This window comes from Hylaeus volcanicus, chromosome 4 (genome assembly GCF_026283585.1).
Source record: "Hylaeus volcanicus isolate JK05 chromosome 4, UHH_iyHylVolc1.0_haploid, whole genome shotgun sequence".
Taxonomy (NCBI): Eukaryota; Metazoa; Arthropoda; class Insecta; order Hymenoptera; family Colletidae; genus Hylaeus; species Hylaeus volcanicus.
Window position 1 is genome coordinate 26,190,835 of NC_071979.1, and position 21,874 is coordinate 26,212,708.

General features: G+C 40.3%; 1 protein-coding gene across 10 annotated transcripts in view; it reads left to right on the forward strand.

Annotated features, from left to right (window-relative positions):
* LOC128875673 (broad-complex core protein) overlaps nt 1-21,874 on the forward strand; it is a 96,974-nt gene that overhangs the window by 34,115 nt on the left and 40,985 nt on the right. For 7 of the 10 annotated variants that reach the window (XM_054121469.1, XM_054121470.1, XM_054121472.1 and 4 more), the window contains exons 2-5: nt 1,552-1,753; nt 1,929-2,120; nt 5,458-6,043; nt 7,287-7,346. In XM_054121469.1, coding sequence (XP_053977444.1) covers nt 1,568-1,753; nt 1,929-2,120; nt 5,458-6,043; nt 7,287-7,346 — 1,024 coding nt within the window. In that variant the 5' untranslated portion in view covers nt 1,552-1,567. The remainder of the gene's footprint in view (nt 1-1,551; nt 1,754-1,928; nt 2,121-5,457; nt 6,044-7,286; nt 7,347-21,874) is intronic. The other 3 variants (XM_054121473.1, XM_054121478.1, XM_054121475.1) reach the window with 1 other exon arrangement.

The following is a 21,874-nucleotide window of genomic DNA, read 5'->3' on the forward strand; positions in this document are numbered from 1 at the left end:
TTATTGCATGATACAAAATTCAATTTTCATTCGGATGATGACATATTCGCTTGTACAGATTGTTTTAGTGTAAATTTAAGTCTGTGACACAAAATTGAATTTTTACTCAAATATTAATTTTTTCACTCGTTATTCGAAATTTGTATCTAAATAAGAATATCGGACATCTCTGCTGCCCGTTGCGTTTTCAACGCGCCTTGACTCACCATTTGCCCACGTAAAAATACCGCAAAGTCAGAAGTGTCGCTTTGCAACAGTCTGTAGAAGAAGAAGCGTTTCGCTTCGCCGTATTTCTATTCCGTTCGGAATTAATAACATGTGTTTCGCGGGATACCTTTGGTCCACTTTGTCCCCATGCTGGACGAATCTGCGTATTAATTCGTCGTGTTATATAAGTTTCTTTTTCGCGGCTCCGAGACCCTAAAGAAATTGACATCTGTTTTGAGGCCACACCTATGGTAAACACGCCGGTTAAATATCAATCGATACAAAAGCATTATGTAATCTGTGTCTTGTTATCTAGTGGACCCCGGGATGTTTCTTTTTTATGAATGTATTTATTCGCGTAGAGGAAAAGTTTTTTCTGATTTTTTATTGGCAATTCAAACGTGAATTTTGCAACGGTTGAAAATAGTAAATTTCAAGAAGAATGGATTTGAAAGAAAATCAATTTCAGTTTTCTTTTTTATCTCGGTTGAGTATACGTCTGGTAATATTTACGCGCCAATTGCAACAGCGTTTTTAATTTCGAAACGACGTTTATCGAAAATTATCAGTTTTGGGAATGCTTATCGACGATTTATCGCGCAACTAGAAAATTGGAAGATATTTGACGCTTTCGCGGTCTGGCTCGTCATAGTTGATATTAATTAAGGCTTACAGGTATGAGCCGTGTCCTTCGGCCAGCGTAATCAGCTTCTTTAGGGGCTGTATGACGCACTGATATTTTTGATTATTTTAACATACGTATGTGTATATCTGTACGATATACAGAATGCTCCTAAAGTTTGGACACGTAGAGATTAGATATTTATTAATAATTATTATGTGCCCAGCACATTAGGGGCACTGTGTATATTGTTGTATACGTATATATTATACAATGTACACTGTTCAATAGACGTATCTGAAAATTAACTGAAAATTTTGGAGATCGAGATGAATATATTATTACCTGTTTAATATTACATTCCTTAAAAATAAATATCCTCAAAATAATCTTCTTTAAGAATTAATTCCAGAGAAATATTTGTATGTTCAGAAGCGTTATTACATACTTAAGTTTTCTTTGGGAAATAATTCCGAAAAGTCATAAATCCAGACATCTCCAATGGTTATACCAATCGACCTAGAAAATGTTCACTTACTCCGTTTCCTCGTCTTCTTCCGATTCGCACGCGCGAATCGCCGCCGATTTCCAGCAGTCGATCGATGCCGGTCGATCGAACGCTGCTTAATTTACTCGGAGCAAAGCATATAATGTTTTATTAAGCGATAAGATAAAGCGTCGATGTGGGTTTAAATAGCAGCACACAATATTTCTGATTATAGGTGAATAGATATAACGATGGTAGATACGCAACACTTTTGCCTGCGATGGAATAATTACCAAAGCAGTATAACGTCGGCGTTTGAAAACTTGAGGGACGATGAGGATTTCGTGGACGTCACACTGGCCTGCGATGGCAAGAGCCTCAAAGCGCACCGCGTCGTACTTTCCGCCTGCAGTCCCTACTTTAGAGAATTGCTCAAGGTAAGATACGTCTTCGTTTGTTTTCCTCTAAGTCCCATCTGTATTTTTTCGTCATCCCCATACGAGTTCCCTTAACAGCGGGCTCGATAAGTCCGTCGAGCGCAACGTCAATGTTTAACTAATCCGAGAAAATCTCCCTACCCTATTTTCCCGACGATATCCCACCGTTTTGCAGAGCACACCGTGCAAACACCCGGTGATAGTACTTCAGGACGTAGCGTTCAGCGACTTGCACGCTTTGGTGGAGTTCATTTATCACGGGGAAGTGAACGTGCATCAGCGTTCCCTTAGCAGTTTCCTGAAGACCGCAGAGGTCCTCAGGGTATCGGGGCTCACGCAACAGGCGGACCAAACGGACAGGGACGAGGTAAGCCGAGCTTTTCGTTTCTTTAAACCCTTCAACCTTGGATCACGCGTCAGAAACGTCCTGGAACACCTTAAACGGTTCCTAAAGCTTTATCAGTCACGCAACACTCTTAGTCTTGCAAGATACGTTTAGCGAAAGCTTGCATTCTTTCGTGGATAATTACTTTTTAACGTTTTCACTCCGAACGATTAGGTTGTACGTCGATAGTCGACTTTATAGAGACCTTTATATCGTCTGGCCAATTTGTTGGATCATATGAGCTTTTATTAAACCTTTAATGTTATATTATATATGCACGCAGTTTAGTGGATATATTATATTTATCCTAAAACTGTGTCGAATATTTATTCATTAGTGGCAGAGTTTAGCAAGCCTTTGCTAGGAAACCTTTCTTAAATTTTTTTAAATTATTCATCATTTAATTCGGACAAATTTCTTCGATAGACGTAGAGGATACTTACGGGACTGACTGTATATGTTTTCCTTGACATTAACAACGTAATTATATTTGAATAATGCTTAACCTAGTTCTAAAGAACTTAGTACGTAGACCTTTATTTATCATCTATTACTTCAATCGGATTCTGTCCTTATTCGTCTTTAAGACTCGAGCCTAGCTGGAGAGGCATTTAGAAAAATGATCTCCACGAAATGCATACACCAGGCTTACCGCCATATGTAATAAGCCAGGCTTCCGCGCTCACCTCGCAAATTGATTATGCGTTGTATGTTATCTCTGACAGAGACGTGACTTTCAACTAAAGTGCCGTCTTATCTCGGTGCGCAATGTATGTATACCCATCTTGATTCCAATCCATAATTGTCATAGGTCAAGCAAACAAAGATAACCGGATCGCGTTACAAATAGAAAGTGAATAATCCTGATCGTGCCCTGATTGGAATATACGCGTACACGCGTAAGAAGAAAATAAAAAATGAAATTTCAAGATTTCCGATTACATTTAAAAGTGTCCCGAAGTCGACGCAATGTTCGTTTTTCCTTTTCTTTTATACTTTTCGCGAGCATGGGATGTCTAGAATACGGATGCTAAATATTATAAAAAAATGTTAAATTTGATCAAGGTTACAAAGGTTCGAAGTAGGTTGCGAGTAGATAGGAAGTTAATTTGTGAAATTAATTTTTGATTAACTTTGACGACGCGCGACGTTACGATTACATGGTGGTCCTTCTCGAATTCGCCAATTTCGTCTACCTTTGTTAGGTGGTCAGGTAAGATGCTTGGAAGAAGTCACGTGACAAAGGTAACTCGTGAAAATCGAGCTCAGGCACGCTGGGTTACCTTGCGAAGACCTCTGACCAAACGTCCATCCAACTTTGGGTTTACGATACGTCAATTGCTATTTGAGATTCAGAAGGTTGGCTGCCACGGCAGTAAACACTCGCTCTCGAAACCTGAAAAGAGCAGCATAAAAGCTTCTTTCAGAGCATTGATTGACTCCGCGACTAATGATAAAAAGGATAGCAGACCACGGTTGGCCTTCGAAACTGATCGTAAACTACGGTCGCGTTAAAAATCCCAAGGCTAGTGTCTGTCGTGTAATTACCGGTAACATTTTATCGAATAGATGTTTTATTATTATGTGTTCGAATTTTATTATTTGAAAGTATCGTTTTTTACAGTTTCCCGCTCCAATTCGTGGTTAGATTTTTCAATATCTTCGTTAAATAAACATTGGATCGGTTGAATTATCTATTATTCCATAAGAAAAAGAATATATTTCTCACAAAAAAATATTAAGCCTACTCTATACAATCAATCCTGCGACACTTGATACCTACGCGACTCGGAGTTCCTAGCCATTGCCAGGCGACCGTTCGTGAGGGTGCATGGTTTGTGCAACAGTACCATTCAGCCTCTGGCCCGACTATAAACCTATAGAAAGCGAAATAGCGTCGAGCTATCCGCCTCCAAAACATTCCTAAATTAGTTGTCTCTATCATCGTATGAACGTATCAATTATCGACACCGGCTGACGTAGCGACCGACGCTTCCTGTGCTTTCAATCAAATATTAAATTAAGCTGCGAGGTTAATAGCGGTGTTCTAAATTCATTGGTAGTTAGAATATTTTGCTGAAAATCCGTTTGAGGTGTCGTATTGTGCGTCGAACAAGAAAAGGAGCTTGATTTTTTCTTCGAGAGAGCGAAATAAATAGTGCACTAAATCATTGTCCCTTGTTTCATTTGTCTTCTCTCGCGACAAATAAACATAAAAAAGTCATTTTAAGCTCTTCCGGATCGACGATATCCAAAGTGTCGATTACTGGGTCAAGCAAGCCTAAATCTACACCTTTGATCGACAGACGTGTCTGCTGCTTGTTCATTTATCGCTTGTCGATGGCGTCTTCATCTTCATTCGTAGTATTTAGCTGCGTTTGACAAGCGCGAAGGGTAAAATTGGTTTGTCTAAAATATCTGGAAGCGAGAAGCCAGAAATCGACGTGTACATTTTCACGAGCAAATGATTCCGGTCTTATTATGGCTGGGAAATTACTGTCGATAATTGATTCATTTTCACACCGATGATTAGGACATTTCTCTGTTATTATTCTTGCTAAGCTCCTTGACTAGAATTGTAAACGATAAATTCGACAAATTTTAGTTTTAATTCAGTTTTAAGTTCAGTATGTTACTCCAGAGACATATACGTAAATGTCAATTATGTAGTGGAAGAATAGAGAATTTTTTCTTAGCTTATAGTACGAGATGTAAATAGTTCTAAAATTGTCTGGTTTATTTCAGAATGCGTACTCTGTTAACGCGTGATTTACTAATCATGGAATATTTAGTGTTTGTTGAGAAAAACTGACTCCACGAATCGCTATGTTTTACCGTATCACGTTAAAATAAACTCGCAACTTGGGTATTAATTTTTTAACGAGCGTCTAGCTCAACGGGTTAAAGCAATAAAATATGAAAAAGTAGCTTTATTTTATATGAGTGTAAAATACTGGTTCGTTTCTATGTCGATAACTGGGACAAATCGTTTTAACGAGGCATCGGTCACCGGGACAACCTCGTTTTCCAACTTTCCTCTTAACTTTACGGCTCGAGCACTATAAAATTTCAATAACTAATTTCGCTAATTAAGCATGAGTTCCGTAAATGGTGAAACGTAAACATTAAACAACGCGCGATACGTTTCAGCATTGAAACTCTGTCGCCGATAATATGTCGAGCGAAACGGCGTTACGCGCCTATTCGGATTATTCCTTTCCAGCTGTCCCCGAATTGCCAAAATCATTTATCTCGGAAGCTTCGAAAAACTGTCAATTTGGCCGTCGTTGTAGCTCGTGTTTCGATTGTTTCTTTGCAGCTGTCCCACGTCCGAGCGTTGGCCGCCGGTGGCAATCATCTTCCTTTCCACGAGAAATTGGATGAGAGCTTTCCCAGGGGTGGTTCCCCGCCCACGCCAGTGACCCCGATACCACCCACCGTGCAGCAATTGCTACGCAGAGCGCAGATACGCAAGAACGAGAGACGAACGCCTGACCCGCACGAGGAACCCACGAGGAAGACGAGGCTGTTGTCGCCGCCGTTGAACAACAACGACGCGACGCCCACGGACTTCTCGATGGTGAAGAACAACCATCTTTCGAGCAAGGTCGAGGGTAACGGAGTGCACGAGGAGACCAGCCCCCTGGAGGACAACATTAAGTGCGAGCCGTTGGAGCTGACAGGTGGCAACGGTGGCAACGGGGGCAACAACGAGGACTCGTCGGATTCTGGAGCTGCGGCGTCGGATCGGCCACCAGCGTCCGCGAGCAGTAACGAGCACGAGGTCGAATCCGAGCACACGTCCACGCCGAATTTTTTGTCCGAGACGAAAATCTTCCCGCCCACGCCTGGAAGCTTTAATTTCAGTATGGCGGCACTAGCCACGGAACACATGCCGTTGTCAGGTACGTGGACAATTTACTTTTCGGATGGGCCTGTACGCATTGACCAATTTCGATCGTCTACCCCTCACCGTCAGGAGTCTCGATCATTTTTCGGGTGAATCGTCCAGAATCTAGTATTTTGGTAGAAATTTCTTTAAAAAAGGTGCCAAGTCTTGAGTGTTCAAGATTAGAAGACCCCTTCTAGAACGAGTAACATAGTTTAGGAATCCTACATTACTACATTACTACATCCTACATTAATCCCGAATTTTACCTCCATCATTTCTGGGTTGAATCGTCCAGGATCTAGAATTTTCGTAGAATTATCGTAGAAATTTCTTAAAAAATAGTGCCAAGTTCTGAGTGCCCAAGATTAGAAGACCCCTTCTAGAACGACTAGCATACACAGTTCAGGAATCCTACGATTCTGCAAAACGTAGTTTGAGCAATTTTATCTTAAATAATATTCAGGAATCACGCGAAGCTGGCTCGAAAAATGTTCGCTTCGTATCCAATAATCTATCATTGCTTCGGTGTCACCTAATTCGGTCGTGCTGTTTTTTACCGTTGTTCTATAGCTTTTTATGAATACAGAACGATGCTTTCATTTTATTATTCATCTTGATAATCGATACGAACCAAGATGACGACGTTACAGAAATAAGGATATCCTAAATATAAAATCAAATTCAGAATATGACCTGGAATTCCACTGACACCGGTTTAACCGGAGCTCCAATTGGCCTTTTCGACCCTCAATTATTTTCCTTTAGATAGAACCAATATTTATTGCATACTTCATTTTTTTTCGGGGTTTGATAAACGCAATTCGATCAAAGAATTGCGATACGTTTGTAAATTTCAATAATTACGTTGAAACTTCTTACACGTGAACAACGACATTTATTGACTGACTTCTAGTGCGAAAGTCATCTAAACGAAAGCAAGGATAATTTAAATTTCCAATGTAAATTCGATACGAATGACAAATATTATTTTCTACGTAAGACTCGCGTTCCACGAAAGATTAGAAAGATTAGAGAAACCAATAATATTTTACATTTTTCATGGATTCAGGAAAGAACAAGTATCTTACTTTTCCTTCCTCCATTTTCTTCGTGTTTATTTTTTGTTCATTTTCAATTAAAGAAGACGATTACAGAAGATTCATTTGCTCGAGTCTCTCCTAATTGCGAAGTTGCGTACAGGCCGTTGATTCGTCCCCTCGCTACGGTAGAACGTTGGTTGCTACGTGTGACGATAGTGAAATTTCCAGGGCTGGGCCACGGGTTGCAACCACCGGACTTGGCAGGAACTTCGCAAGGTAAGAATATTTTCTATCAGCTCATGCCCCGTTAAATCATCAGAACCGATGCTCGAGGTATATTTAAAGAGGTCGCGCGTAACCACGCGTCGTCATATTTTCCAATTCGCGAGATCGACGGGTTCTATGAAATTGATCCTCAACGTTCCATTTGACTCGACCCTTTGTTCTTTTGATTTTTCCAAGGGCACACTCTATGCTATTCCATTATTTTCCACCGACAGTCGATACATCGTGGCCGCAATCGTCTGCGGTGTAGCGGTTCGCTCTAATAAAAAGAAAAAACAGTAACTAAAAAAAAACAACAAACTTGTGCAGTTATATCAAACTAACAAATCACGAATTACAAGAATGATAATTTCTTTTTATTTATATATATATCTATATACATATAAATATACATATTATTTATTTATTTATTTGGTTGCGGTGAAAGAGCACTACTGTCTGCTTGGACGATTAAAACTTCTTCTAATTGGCATGCGTTACAAAAATCATCGATATCATCATTCCTTATTTGGTTTACCATTATACGATTCGCCTGCATTTCGCATTCTCATGATGTTCATAACGTTTCGCGATTTACCAACGAACTCGCCACCCCGTGTCGAAACGAATTTATCTGCTGACTTAATCGTCCCTTTCTTCTTCTTTTTTGTCTTTTACCCCCATGTGCCACGGTTTTCGCTCTCGAGTACACACAAAAAATATCCGCTTTAATCGTTTACCTCGCGCCACAGTTTTGTACCTGGCGCTCGAATTACAATCGCGTTATTGTTAGAACCGAGCAGCGACGCAACCGAACGGGGGGGCAGATTATCCTCTATGGTAAAATAAAAATTTTTTCGATATTCAGTGTTCGATATTAATCGGTATTTTTCAATCAAAAAATATAAAAATTGAGAGCGTTTCAAATGTCAACTCCCTCCTTTCTATTCTAAATATCTGTTTGCGCCACCGGCGTCGAGAAACAGCAGATACATTCGCTCGATCGGGTCGTCGAATTCGCTGCGATCATTCTAATTGGCACCAAAAATTTAAAAGAATACAATCGATGAAACCATCAGTTTGGCATCACTGTACAAAATATCCGCTGTTAATCTCTACCACGACTAAGGAAAACGAGAATTCTCCCCCCGTCCCAAAAACCTGAAAAGAATGAAAGTAAAGGGACAGAAGAAGTTGACGAGTAACGGATGCAGCGACAGACTGTTCTCTTTGTGTACACCTGTAATAGTCTCCAAGATGTTCGCAGAGGTTGTCGCCGATTTATTAAAGGTTTAACGTTTCTTCGAGTTCCTTTTTTTTTTTCGCGAGATCGCGTCGAGGCGTACGATCGACGTTTGCTCGTTCGCTGTACCATACGGATACAACGTAATTATATACGTGCCGTGCTCGTATTGTCCAATTCTCGTCGTTGAAGTATTTTTGTATCATTGTTGTCGTCCCATTAACGTTTGGTAACGAAATTCACGCCGCTGCCCGCGATATCGCCGATACGACAGCGTTATGACATTGCTTCACCAGATTTCTGTTTACCGAATACGCATGCATATACGGTGAGTCAAGATAGTATTCGTACGCTCACTTTTTGGGGGATAACTGTAAAGAAGTGGGGTGTTATATAATGGACGTCTTTTACAGCTTTTTAATGTAAGAAGATAATAGATTGACCTGGAAACGTTGGTAATTTACTGGTCGAAAATCGTATGGAAAAGATAATGAAGGTTTCTACGGTCTGGAGAGAGTATTTGCATATTTAGGAAAGATGTGGCAATAGAACATGTCTGTACTGTTATACTGTTATGTGCTGGATGTTCTATCGTTTGTACTTAGAAATGTTAATATTCGTATCATTTCATACGTAGTGGAATATTTTCATATTTTTTTTTTTATTCAGTCGATACAACGTTTCCAAGTCATCGTTTTCTAATACAGCGAATTCTTGAATTATGTACGTTATGCCAATGTGCTACTTTTCTACAGTTATCATTAAAAAAAAAAAAAAAAAAAAAAAAAAAAAAAAAAAAAAAAAAAAAAAATCTGGCCGTAGAAATACTTTTTTGACACGCCGTGTATATTATTATATATGTATACGTATGGCAGATGTTCTTAACATATGTATACGGTTCTTTTAATTGTATGTACTTTACAGACGTTGACGTTATCTACTAATCTAAAAAGCTTGCAGTGTACACCGTGATTGTACGTATTTATAATCGCGAAAACGTTTCGTTGCGAGACATCACTTTGCAGCATGCTCGTTTTCAATTGCGAAAGAGGATGTGATAGGTCAGGCCCAAGTTTGTCACGCTCCTTTATGCGACATTTGACCCTGACGCGGATACCACATGGCAACGACATTGTTACGGTGTCATATCTCGACTTATTGGCGATTTTTGGTTCGCGCAATGTCTGCCAGTAGCGCGATCAGGTTAGGTGGAATGGGGGAGGAGCAATCGATGAAGATCGTCTTCCCCCCCCTCCATTGAAGGAGGGAGAGCAGATCTCTACCTCAGAGGCAAACGTTGAGATCAAATTTTTGAACTTAGGGAATATTATGTCACTTGACTGACATCCTGTAATATTTTTCGTTTCTATATATAATATCCAATTCGAGTATATTCTCGAGAAGAAAAAACAAATCTATATTTCAGAGACAAACCGTAAGCCCAAATTTCAGAACTCACCCAACATCACGTCGCTCAGCTGACATTCTATTTTTCATTGCTACTTATAATATCGAATTTTGAAAATTATCTCCAAGGTACAGAAATGGACTCGTCTGCATTACTGACATTCATAAAGATCGGAATATACCGGTTCAATTTGGCGATATAGAAAGGTAATTATTTTCACTCATAAATAATGTTTGAAATCTCTTGTTGCGCCACTGGCGTGTCTGCTCTCCCCCCGCCTCTCTTTCTCTCTCCCCCTATGCGGGATTAACAGTAAATACGGTTAATGACGGTACCAGGTTTTAACGTTTGGTTCTCGCAGAGAGGGAATACGAGGTGCTCTCGCGTTTCCACGCAGAGAAATATTGAAATAGACTTATTGTAGTATTCTTTCGTTTTTCTCCATAGAGACGGGATCGCGTCCCGCTGTCGAGTATTTTCCACGATATTACCAGCATACATATTTCACGCATTCGTTACGTTCCTTCGGAGGATTCGTTGAATTTTTAACAGCGGCTCGACCAGCCCGATTCCGCGATAACGTGTTGAATTATAGGGCGGACCCAGTCAAAATGCAATTTGCGGGTTTTCTGTTATTCATTTTCGTAATAAAATTTATTCTTAGTGTTCAATTGTGGTGCAGAGTTGCAGGGTTGTTACTAAACAACGTAGCCCAACAAATACATCTGTATACTAAATCCAAACTAGCGACACAAAATTGATTAAAAAAAAAAGAAATGATGCCACCTTTGTAAGCAGATTTTTTTACTTAAAACGTACGGATATTAATAAACTCTATATATGAATTTATACATGAATATATAGACTTTATACATATATTTCATATAATTTTATATATGCACAACTTTACATATGAATTCTTCTTATTAAAATCTTTGTTGACCACCGACAGACTTACAAAAAAATACTCAGAACGTAAAACGTTAATAGCTGCAATTAGTTATTTTATAAATATAGGGAATACGACAGCAGTCCTAAAGTGTCAAAGAGGAAGCTTTTCCACGTGAATTCAGTTACAAAACGAATTTCCGCCCGTAATGTCCTCGCTGGAAGGTGAAACATTGTTTTCGTCCGCGATCCTTGGCGAAAAGAGAAGGTCTTTAATATAAACGCGTCCTGACAGCAGCGGCGTCGTTAAGTAAATTCAGGTGTGGCCCCTCGGCCGTTTTCTCGATTAATATTTGAACGGCTGGCTTATACTAGGTTAGTACTGAAAAAGTTATCAGGGGCCGTCGATAAGACCGCAGATGTTATCCGCGAATTTCAAGGTCCGTCTATCTCCGCCGAACGTGGCCAACTAAACATTGGCCTAACTAAAAATACGACGACCTTGGTACGCCACTCACGTTCCCGCCGCGTACTGCGAATCATTAGACACATTAAATTATACCCTGCTCGTCGTTCGCGAGTCGTTCGACCCGGCCGACGTATTTTCTCCCGGCGTCTCGCAGATGGGCGAAACAACTCTTATCTCAACTGAAATCTCGAATAACGAACTAGAAATAATTTACAAAAATTCATTTAATTACCGACCTTTCAACGATTGTAGGAGAAATATTCAGAGGCGTATTTATTTGGGTTTGAATAGGAGAAATATTGAATATAATCGGGGAAATAGCGAAAGTGAATCGGGGAAAGTGAACGTTATTTTCTTTAACTGTTGAAGAAAAATTGGAATTTATAATTAAACGCGAGATCTTTATTTTTGTTGTTGTTAGATCCGTTGCTTTCGGGTTTCCTTTATTTTTTTTTCGTTACACGAACAACTTCGATTTAGTTGGGAAGAATTGTTTTTACGAATGCAACGCATATTATTTATTCCGTGCCTCGACCTTACTTTGTTTCCTCTTCGGGAATAAATTGAACGTATTTGAATTGTAGAACGACATTGCTGACTTTTGCGATGTAGTTTAATGGGGTATAAATTATTTTTACGGAACAATGTTGTTGTTTTTCGTAATGCAAAACACGATAAGAGAAACATCGGCCCCGATAGTGTGCATGATCACAGATAAATCGCTAATCTGATAGAAACGAAGATCGTGAATCTAGATTAGTTTATCTTTCGAGTGAGTCACCATGGAATATTCAGTTCTCCATTTTTTTTTTTTTTTTTTTTTTTAATTTTTCCTTGAGGCAGTTGAACATTATCGGACATCAAACCTGGGTAAATTTTAATTGATACGAAAATGGGAAATGGACTATTTGAGAATATTGACTTGGAGTGTCAAGAAAAGGAGGACTTTCTTGGGTCACAGTTTCGAGTGGAGCATCCAATTCACCGAGGAGAAGGTCGTGGAAAATCGAAGCAGGAATAGCACGCGTTTCATTCGGACTTTATTGTCGTTAACGAACCGAGAGTAGGTGGAAAGTTTCTTGGAGACCGACGACCCTGCAACTATCTCGCGTTCGACGCTTGAAACGTTGCCAAAAATCAGGGCGTTGCAATCCGCCGCGGAGGAACCGAAAAATATGCCTGTCGCGGGGTATATCCGCGGCGCAGATAAGCACGGATGGGGGGACGGGGAACTTTGTCGAGAAAAAAAGCTGGGAAATACGAAGTGACTGGGTTTGTCGTTGGCACGTCGAAGCAAATGACCGATTAGAGATAGAAAGCATCCTGAGGTGAAATGTTGAGATCGACGAAAATTTTCGTTCCGGCGAGAAACTGACATTGTTTTGCACGGATCGACCAAACAAGCATCTATTCCTGTCTTCTGTTGTCTCTGTGAAGACAATCTGGTGGGGTTCGTCCCCTGGTGTTTTCGATAGCGATAGACTTCACCAGATAGAAAGGACCGAAAAGTAAAACTCGTTACAATTGCTCGAGACTGGAGTTAACGAGAACTCCAAATACTTGCCTCGATGAAATGTGATATATGTATACAGGATGTCCCGTAACGGGTGGTACGGGCGAGTAGGTGGTGATTTTACGTAAAAAATTGAATCGAAAATGTAAAATAAAATTTATTCATACGACGCTTCATTTTCGAGAAAAATAAGTTTGAAAATATGTCGAGTACGCGTGCACCTGGACCAGCTTCGGCTCGACGGATTTTATTGCAGTCATATCTATTTTTGTTCATAAACGTTGACAATGGATCGATGAACAGATTTCCAGAATTAAATAAATTCTTAATCCCAAAGTCATTCTTATATAGACTTGTACGACTTTGTTCGTATAATGTCCAGTACCTCAAATTCTATAATTTAAGATTGCATACATTTATATTAAATTAAATATATTGTATATAATCTGATCATATTCCAACTATTCAAACAAAGTTAGTTCTAGATGTGAAGTACAATATAGTACAATGTAAGTTCAATCTAAGTCTACGTGTACATAACGCAATATAATTAATTATAGCTATAGAGTGAGGAGAAGGAGATTGAATTTCATTTAAAATTAAAGTATGTTGAAATGTTTAGTGCACAAGTTTACCTTCTTCCCTGAGAAACACTACTTCACTCGAGCCTGGTAGGCATAGGACGTCGTACGAGTAGAGAAAGTCCGATTTCTAGCGTGTCTGGCCAGGACGGTCTATTTCTACTGTTCGGAGTAACTGAATTTCTATCCCTTCACCTTACAAGTAATGGATGATTTCCTGTTTCAATAATTACTCCAATAATTTCTTTGTCTAAGTATACATTGTTTAATACAAATGATTCCTTATTTACGTAATTATTCAAATAATAATCGATTTAGCCTTTAATGAACTTATGTCACCTAAAATGTGATTTACTACAATTTTATTCTACCGGACGTGATATAGTAACTTTTCGAGGAAAATAATTAGCTTTAGCAGCTATTTAGGTAAACAGTTAAAGGGGAAGTCTTGCATTTTTATCAAGAATTTAAAAATTATTCATCGTTCGTGTTTCTGTAATGAAATAGTTGAATCATAATAGAAATGAATAGACACATACGTAAAGTGTATTGGAATGGATCTTTTAAAACAATGTTGTTATTTTTGTTAATTCAAAACATACCGAGCAAAAAATTGGCCTCGATTGAATACGTGACTCCAGATAAACTATTAATCTGACACAGAGAAATGACGATTATTATTAATCTAAATTAGTTTCTCTATGGAATTAATTGTTTTGAAGGGAAAGTTTTAAGAATCAAGGAATTTTACTTGTTTCACAAGAACAATTGTTTCGCTACTTTAAGACTGTTAAAAAATTGAAATAGTCAATACCTTGGACTGAAAATCAAGTTTTTTCTATATTTTTTTTTTTTTTTAACGAATAAGTAAATCGGAATGTACATTACCGAACATGGTACCTTTAATAATGTAGTGGAATGAGATACACGTTAATTTTCGCAAACAAGTTTTTGTTGTTGTTTCTCGTAATTCAAAGCCCGATAAGAAAAAAATCGACCTTGATGGTGTTTATGACTCCAGATAAACCGTTTATTTGACGAAGAGAAATGGCGAGGATTATTAATCTAGATTAGTTTATCTATCGAGCGAACCACCACGAAACTAACATTTTTAAAATTTGGAAAATGGAACGCTTATATAAAAAGTAATCTGTTTTTAAGTCAATCAAAAAATTAAAATATCGAAGTTATTTTGTCTATGGTAGTTCACTCTTTAGGCAAATGTTTTTTTCCATAAAATGTTAAAATGCTAAATGGATCAACTCTGTTTCTTTTTTATGACGTATCATTAAACTCATGTATGTCCAAAGTTAAACTTTGAGACCTTGTAAAAAGTACAAATTCCAATATTTGGACAAGTTTGGCGATAACATAGAACGAAACTATCACCTTCAGTATATGAACAATACTGATTACTTTATCTTATAAAGACTCTTTCAATATAATTGATACTGAATCGTTTTCTATGAACTAAATTTCGTATGAATATTTTTTAAACGCTCATTATAACATACAAAACTCGTGGTACAAATATGACTATTACAAAGTATCGAGTGAATTTGTTAAGCATCAATTCTATAAAATTTTAAAATCACATTTTCTAGTTACATCAAATTTGAAGACGATTTAATTGCAATATCATACGAACCATCTCGAAGAATATAATTTTGAGGGAATTCAGATAAAATAGAATCTCTACAGCTTTTTATTCGTCTTTGCCACCTAAAATCATCAATTTCGGAGCTGGTTATTTTCACAAGAATGTTCTTCTCAAGACCCTAGACTACAAAGAAATACAAGGAAAAATCGAAATATCGAAAACGTTAAAGTGGATCGCTTTTTAAAGCGAAAATGTGATAAAAATTACGACGCTTCTCGTCGCGACCTTGTAGAAATTGCGATCCAATTAAACGCGCAAGAAAGTTAGGCAAACCCAGACTTTGGCGCGATAGGGTACCTCGGAGTCGTACGTTTCGAGGATCACACGATTATATGGCCGACGATAGTGGTAGTGGTAGTAGCGCGTCGATCCTTATCGAGTATCGAAAGAAAAGAGCAAGGTCTAAAAGTTACGTAGATCAAATTTAGAAAGCGCGTTATCGTGCCGGTCCCTGATAAAGTGAAATTTTATATTCGCGTCGGTGAATCGTGTTTCTCTCGCCCTCCTCGCCGTTCTTTAATCGTCTTTAATTCGTAATGGCTGTGGTTACGTAAAAAACAATCGTGCCAGATAGAAAGTACAACGTACGACCACTTGTCGCGCGATCAGACTTAAACGCACGGAGCTTCTTTGTTCGTTCGCCACTTCTACTCGGCTCCGTTAACATCTTTTTATTCCGACAGCCGGCTGCGAGCATATGCTAACAGTCTGCGCGTTTCTAGGCGGATTCGTTTGCGCCGTCGAAAAATTTCGGTGAAAGGATTTGGCAGAGATGAACCGAATTTTATTCTAATTATAAACGACGAATAAAAGCATCGCGTACCGATCTATTTGCGATAGTTATTCCGTTCAACGAACATTTCGGCGAATTTTTATTCGTTAAACGGTCAAACGTATGTTTATTTTGCAATTTAGATTCCATTTTAATAATTATCACTTATCTAACGCGGAATATAATTTTGTACCGTGACGCAAATTACAAAAGTAACGCGTTGAAAAATTGTTCATCTCCTATTCGTTGTTCGAATTATGTCGATCTCCGATTTGCCCGTGATTATTGCTCTTTGCTCCAACGTTTCTATTCGCTCCACTTCCGAATCGAAACGACTTTTCCGCGTTTATCGAAACGTAGCTGCGAGAAAACATCGAGTTCGAGCGCGACCGGGCCTCTATCGATTCGCAAAGTTTTTTTATTGCTCCTGGATACGCGGTTTTATAGATCGCCGAGAGGAACCGACGCCAAACAATGGGAATTATACGATCGATTAAGTTAACCTTTTGCACTCCGACTGTTATTTTTCTCCTTGAAACAGTCAATTTCGCGTGAGCGCGCGCTCGCGCGCGCATCCGACATTTGAATTTAAAATAATTGCGCGACCGATTCGATTTTCTTTGATTACCTTCTCTGTTCCAAGAACGCATTCGTTATAGATTTCACTTTTATTTTCTTGTACATGTTATAAAGTATTTTATTAATATAACAGTGATTCAATTCAACCTAACGAAAAGTAATTCATTGATCGATCTATAATTGAATATACATTTGTTACTATAATAAATTAATTTTCTTTTACATTACACCATCCTATAGAGTAAAGACAACATCTTTCGCTTCTTTTTTCGCGTCTTCTCGTCTTCTCTTATCTAAAAGTATAAAATACCAACACGGTCTTCTTGGTCCAGCTTAGTAACTGTTCCAAATAAATATTATTGGCCATAGGAACCTAAAGAATAATTCATCGAAACAATACGCATTCGTACCATAAACTGCCTATTTTATTTGATCTCGTTTATTCGTCACACGAAATTCGGTACCTGGATGAAATCTTTGCCCATTCCCGAGCAAAGGCAGCGACGCGGACGTAACATCCAAGCATCACGTGCGTTGGTGCTCGTGCGTCCAGCACTGGGAACGTCCCGTGAAATAAATATTTGCTCGATGCGCTGCAACGCATCCCTCCGATACAAAGAGACAGCGAGAAAGAGGATAAAGTGCTCGACGACTCCGGGAGGAGCCACGGCACCCGCTATTTTTATGCAGCCGGGTTTTACAACAGGTTACTACCGCGGATGCAGCCGTTCGCGGAAAAAAGAGCTGAAAACCAACGACACGGGGGAGGGGGCTGGAGTTTGAAGGGGGAACACACAGAAAGAGGGGAAAGAAGGGGTGGGGGGTTGTAGAAGAAGCGAAAAGAGAATCGTCGCGGTCGCGGGCGGCCATTCGGCCTCTCTCTCTCTCTCTCTCTCCGTATCGGTTTTTAAAAACAATTTTCGGCGGCTCGGGAGTTTTCGGGAAACCGAGCTAAGAATATCTAGGCTCCGGGCGAAAAGAATTTCTCCTCTCTTTGCGATAACGACATCGAAACCCGGCCGCGAAGCGCGGGCATAGACTAAGCGCGCGCGGAGTGAAAGGGGGCCGGAATGAATAGATTTAAAATTAGACTGCGATAAACGCATCTTTCTCCCGAGTGTTGCCGCTCTATGTGAAACTTCTCTCTCTTGGGCACGCTCAATAAACAACGGGGAGGCCGCGAGCGGAGATGGGCAAAATTTTATCCGTAATAATAGATGACGAGCGACCGCAGCGATTTATTCGCGACGTTTGTTCGATTCGATGGATTTATTTTTAACCGTTCGCGCTCCGTGAATTCTGTTGCGTTCGCCGGGTAGTCCTCGCACTTTTTGGTAATAGCGGATTAGAATTCTTTGAGAGCAATGTTACGGTGTTTTCGGAAAATAATTTTTTATTGGAGAGAATTTATGTAGGGGGGGGGGGGTGGAAATCTAGAGGAAAAAGTCAGAGGGAGAACATGAATGGTTCAAGGAAGACTACGTTTCTGTTATGAGTGCAATGGTGCATGTGCAATCGATAATTGCATTATTTTTTTTAATGCATATTTTTTTCCTAGAATCCTTTCGCTATTTTATCAAACCTAAACTATATTATTCTATTCTACTCTACTTTACCCTACCCTACTCCACACTCTATTCTTCTTTACTCTAATCTACCCCACTCTACTCTGCTTTAAATTAACCCACACGACTCTAGTTTACCTTACCATATTCTACTCTACTCTTTCGCGGTCCAGTTTCGCATCCGCGATCGATCGAGACGCGATAATCAGCCCGCCTGTTCCCCATCGATTTTCATCCCCGGTTTTCCTCGAACCCACGACTCGCATGATTGATAAACCTCTTCCCGCGGAGGATCGACGTCGCAGCGAAGAGGAGCCCACGGGGAGGGGGGCTGAAACGCGTTTTATATCGGGACCTCGTGAAACTAGTCGAGGTAAAGAAATTTCGGAGTTACGCAACCAGTTTGCTAATGGCCTGTTTGCGAAACGCGGAATTCATGCTGCCATCTGTCGTCGTTGCGAATCCAATGACGCGTACGTATGTATGTGTATGCGTCCGGAGGGAACGCTCCTCTTGCCCCCTGCTTACACGACGACAGCGAGTCTTCTCCTTGCGCATACGTCTATTTACTCGATACTTACTCATCTTCTCGCTCGTTGGTTCGTTTCGTTTCGGCAGGGCCGGATCTACCGTCGAACTAACGAAGCCTCAGCCCCCCCCCATCCAAGAGGCATCCTTATTTATTCGTTTCATTACTTAATTACTAAGTTGAAATACAGACATACCGTACCGTTCAGATAGATAAGCTTCTAATTATTTCCTAACATCATTTGGAAACTCATTGTCAGTGTTAATGATACAGGTGTGTTTGATCGATCGATCGAATTTGATAACGAACGACCTGTCATCTACTCGAACAAAATGGACTCCTTTCGCCGTACATACATCGAAGACTATACTTTTAAATAAGAGCACGTTAAAATATACCATTTTCATGAAAACAACTAAATCCACGATTGATCTTTAATGACAAACTTTTTATATTCAATCCTCCTACTTGGAAGAAACGCTATGCTTCGTTTCGTCTAACTCTTAATTGCAACGTTTGCGATCGAATGGCGCCAACGAAATCGCTATGACAATATGGCGTACATCCGTGTAACGTTATATTCGTTTTCAATCGTTTGACAGGGTTAGGCGCAATTAGCTTGAGGTCCCGATAAGTCTAGATCCGCGACTGCGTTTCGGTAGCCGACGATCCGAGTGGCTGGCAATTTACTTTTGTATGTCGCGGCGTCGGTGGGGTAGGGCGGTGGACAGGGAAGGGCGGGGAGGGGAGAGGAAGGTGCGGGTGCGAACGCGGCGCCTGCCAAGGCCAAACGAAAGTTCGTTCTGAACCAAATCCGACGGAATTTTTTATCTGTAGTATGTGTACTTATCGGGGACGCCCAGGTCTAGCTGCTTGTTTTCGCCTTGCTTGCGCTATTATCGATGATGAACTTGAGGTGACCTCGAAATCTGCGCAACAGCGAGCGCGGGTGTCAGACGGAGAACACCGACTGCGTGCGAGGGGCGGGAGGGAGGAAGAGAGGGAGGGGAAGGGGAAGCTAGGATGGCGATCAGGGAGGGGCTGGAGATCCAGAGAGAGAGAGAGCGAGAGCGAGAGAGAGAGAGAGAGATGCGTTTACACTTTTGTTCTACATCATTTGCACGACTCGATCTTCTTCGTTTTTTCTTTTATTTTTTTTTCTACTTTTTCTTTTAATACTTAACAAAACGGCTCGCACGCCAGTCTCATTTTACTTGTGTCCTCGGAATATACAAAGAGAAAATACAAATTGTAGAATCGAAGGTCGTCGCGCGTGCGTGTATTAGGTTCGTGCATAAGTAATTTCGTTTCTTAGCTGGTAGCTCCGAGATGTCACAACTCTACTCGGAATCGAGGCGTGCATTAACGAATAAACACGCGATATTTGTTATCGAAATGTAGAACGGAATCCGCGCTTAATTATGTGTAATATAGTGTTTTTTTACGTAGGAATTTATTGCAACGCGGAGTAGTAGACTCGAACGATACGGAAGACGAAATTATTTTTGTATTTACCTGATATTGGGAAGGTGAGGTGTCAGGTGTAACAATGAGGACATTTCCTCTGAATATTTCTTATAAATAGGCGCTATAAATACTACGATAAGCAAGATATTAAAAAATTGAAATGCTCGATTTTTCTTTTAAGAAGATGACAGTTCCTTAAATTTATCTTTGAATTATTTTTCATACGTGTCTCCGTCTATACCCCTGTAACAATTTTAAAACCCCTCTTTAATCATTGACGGTTCTGCGATGTTTTGATTGTCACAACGAAATTTGATCAGGATTTCCACATTTGGAACACATGGATAACGATTTAGGTTTTGATTTTGATATGTCCTTTTCAATCGACGTTTCGCCATTATTTACGTGGTCTATTTCAAATGATGATCGACATCATGCACATCCGTCAGCAGTTCCCTGGGATTGTCATGTCTTCCAAAATAATCGATACTAATTGAAGTTTCCCTTGGATAAGTCGTATCTTTTAGATAAAAATACTATGACTAGCTTCTTCAGAGGTCAAATTACACTCAATCCGTCAAATGGTCCTTGTATACACCATGTACAGGGCCATTTTGATTATATATGAGAATAACAAAACAGTAAGAGTTGTATGAATATTTTTTTTAAACTAACTAAAATAAGGAATTTCAGTACGGCTACGAAGTAAACATTTCAAAGTATCCATATCTTAAACTTGCTTACAGTAATCTGCTAATCTGCTAGAAAAGATTATTGATACGAACATTAGTGATCGTTTAATGTAGTTCACTTACGGGGATTAATAATTATTACTATATGTAATCGAACCCCCTCCAAAAGTTGCCATTACTGGTAAACGGAGCTGGTAAAGGGTTAAAGTAACGTCAGAATTACGCCCCGTTTCGTCCGAGATTCGCTTCCTAAGAAACGCAACCAGCGTAATAAATAAACTTCCCTCGCCTAGACTCAACGTTCGATCACAATACCTTAATTACTCGATCCGTCGCCACAAAGGTAAAGCGACAAAGCTCCAGCGTAAAAATCGCGAAGCGTCCTTACATTAAATTTACTCGGCGTATTCTGTAATCGCAGCGATTTCGCGAAACGCGCAACCGCATATCGGAGGGAAAGAGGGCCTGGGAGGACCTAAGGGAGGGTAGTTCTTCCACTCGTCCTCCGCGCCTCGCGTACCTACCCCCCGGTCTTCCTCGTCCCCACCACTGTTCGCGTAACTCTTTCAAAAAGTTGGTAAGACTCGCGTAACCAATCCGGAAGCTACTTAGATTTTTCTCTCCCCGCCGGCTCGCCCCCCTCGGCCCTGTCCTCTCGCTGGCATTGCCCTCCTCTTCGCGAGCCCCTTTGGCCCTCCCGTCGTCGTTGGCTCTCTCGGTTTCGTAGTCGCGGCGGTAGTCGAGCTATCGATCGCCGTGGCTCTCCGCGCTTAGAGTCAACATCAGTCATAATACAGCGCAACGGCATACGGGGGTTATTAAGAATAATACGCATCCTACGTATATATCCCCCTCCCAGCCAAGGCGCACCACGGAAAATCCCGCGAGGGGGGCAACGGAGGGGGAGGAAGGAGCGTCGTGGTCGTAGGGGGTTCGGTTGCTAGGGTAACCGGCTGGGTAAAATCCCGCAAAGAAGAAGCATCGCCGTTATGTTCCCGCTGTTGCTCTTGCTCTTATATTCCCGTTACTACTGGCGCTCCTCTCGTTGTATCGACATCTCATCCTCGCGGACGTTATACTGGCTTTTATGAGACGATGAATGTACGCTCGCCCTACCATCCCCGGCTCCCCTAATCCTCCACCTTTCGAGACCCCCTCCCCTTGGTTTCCTCTC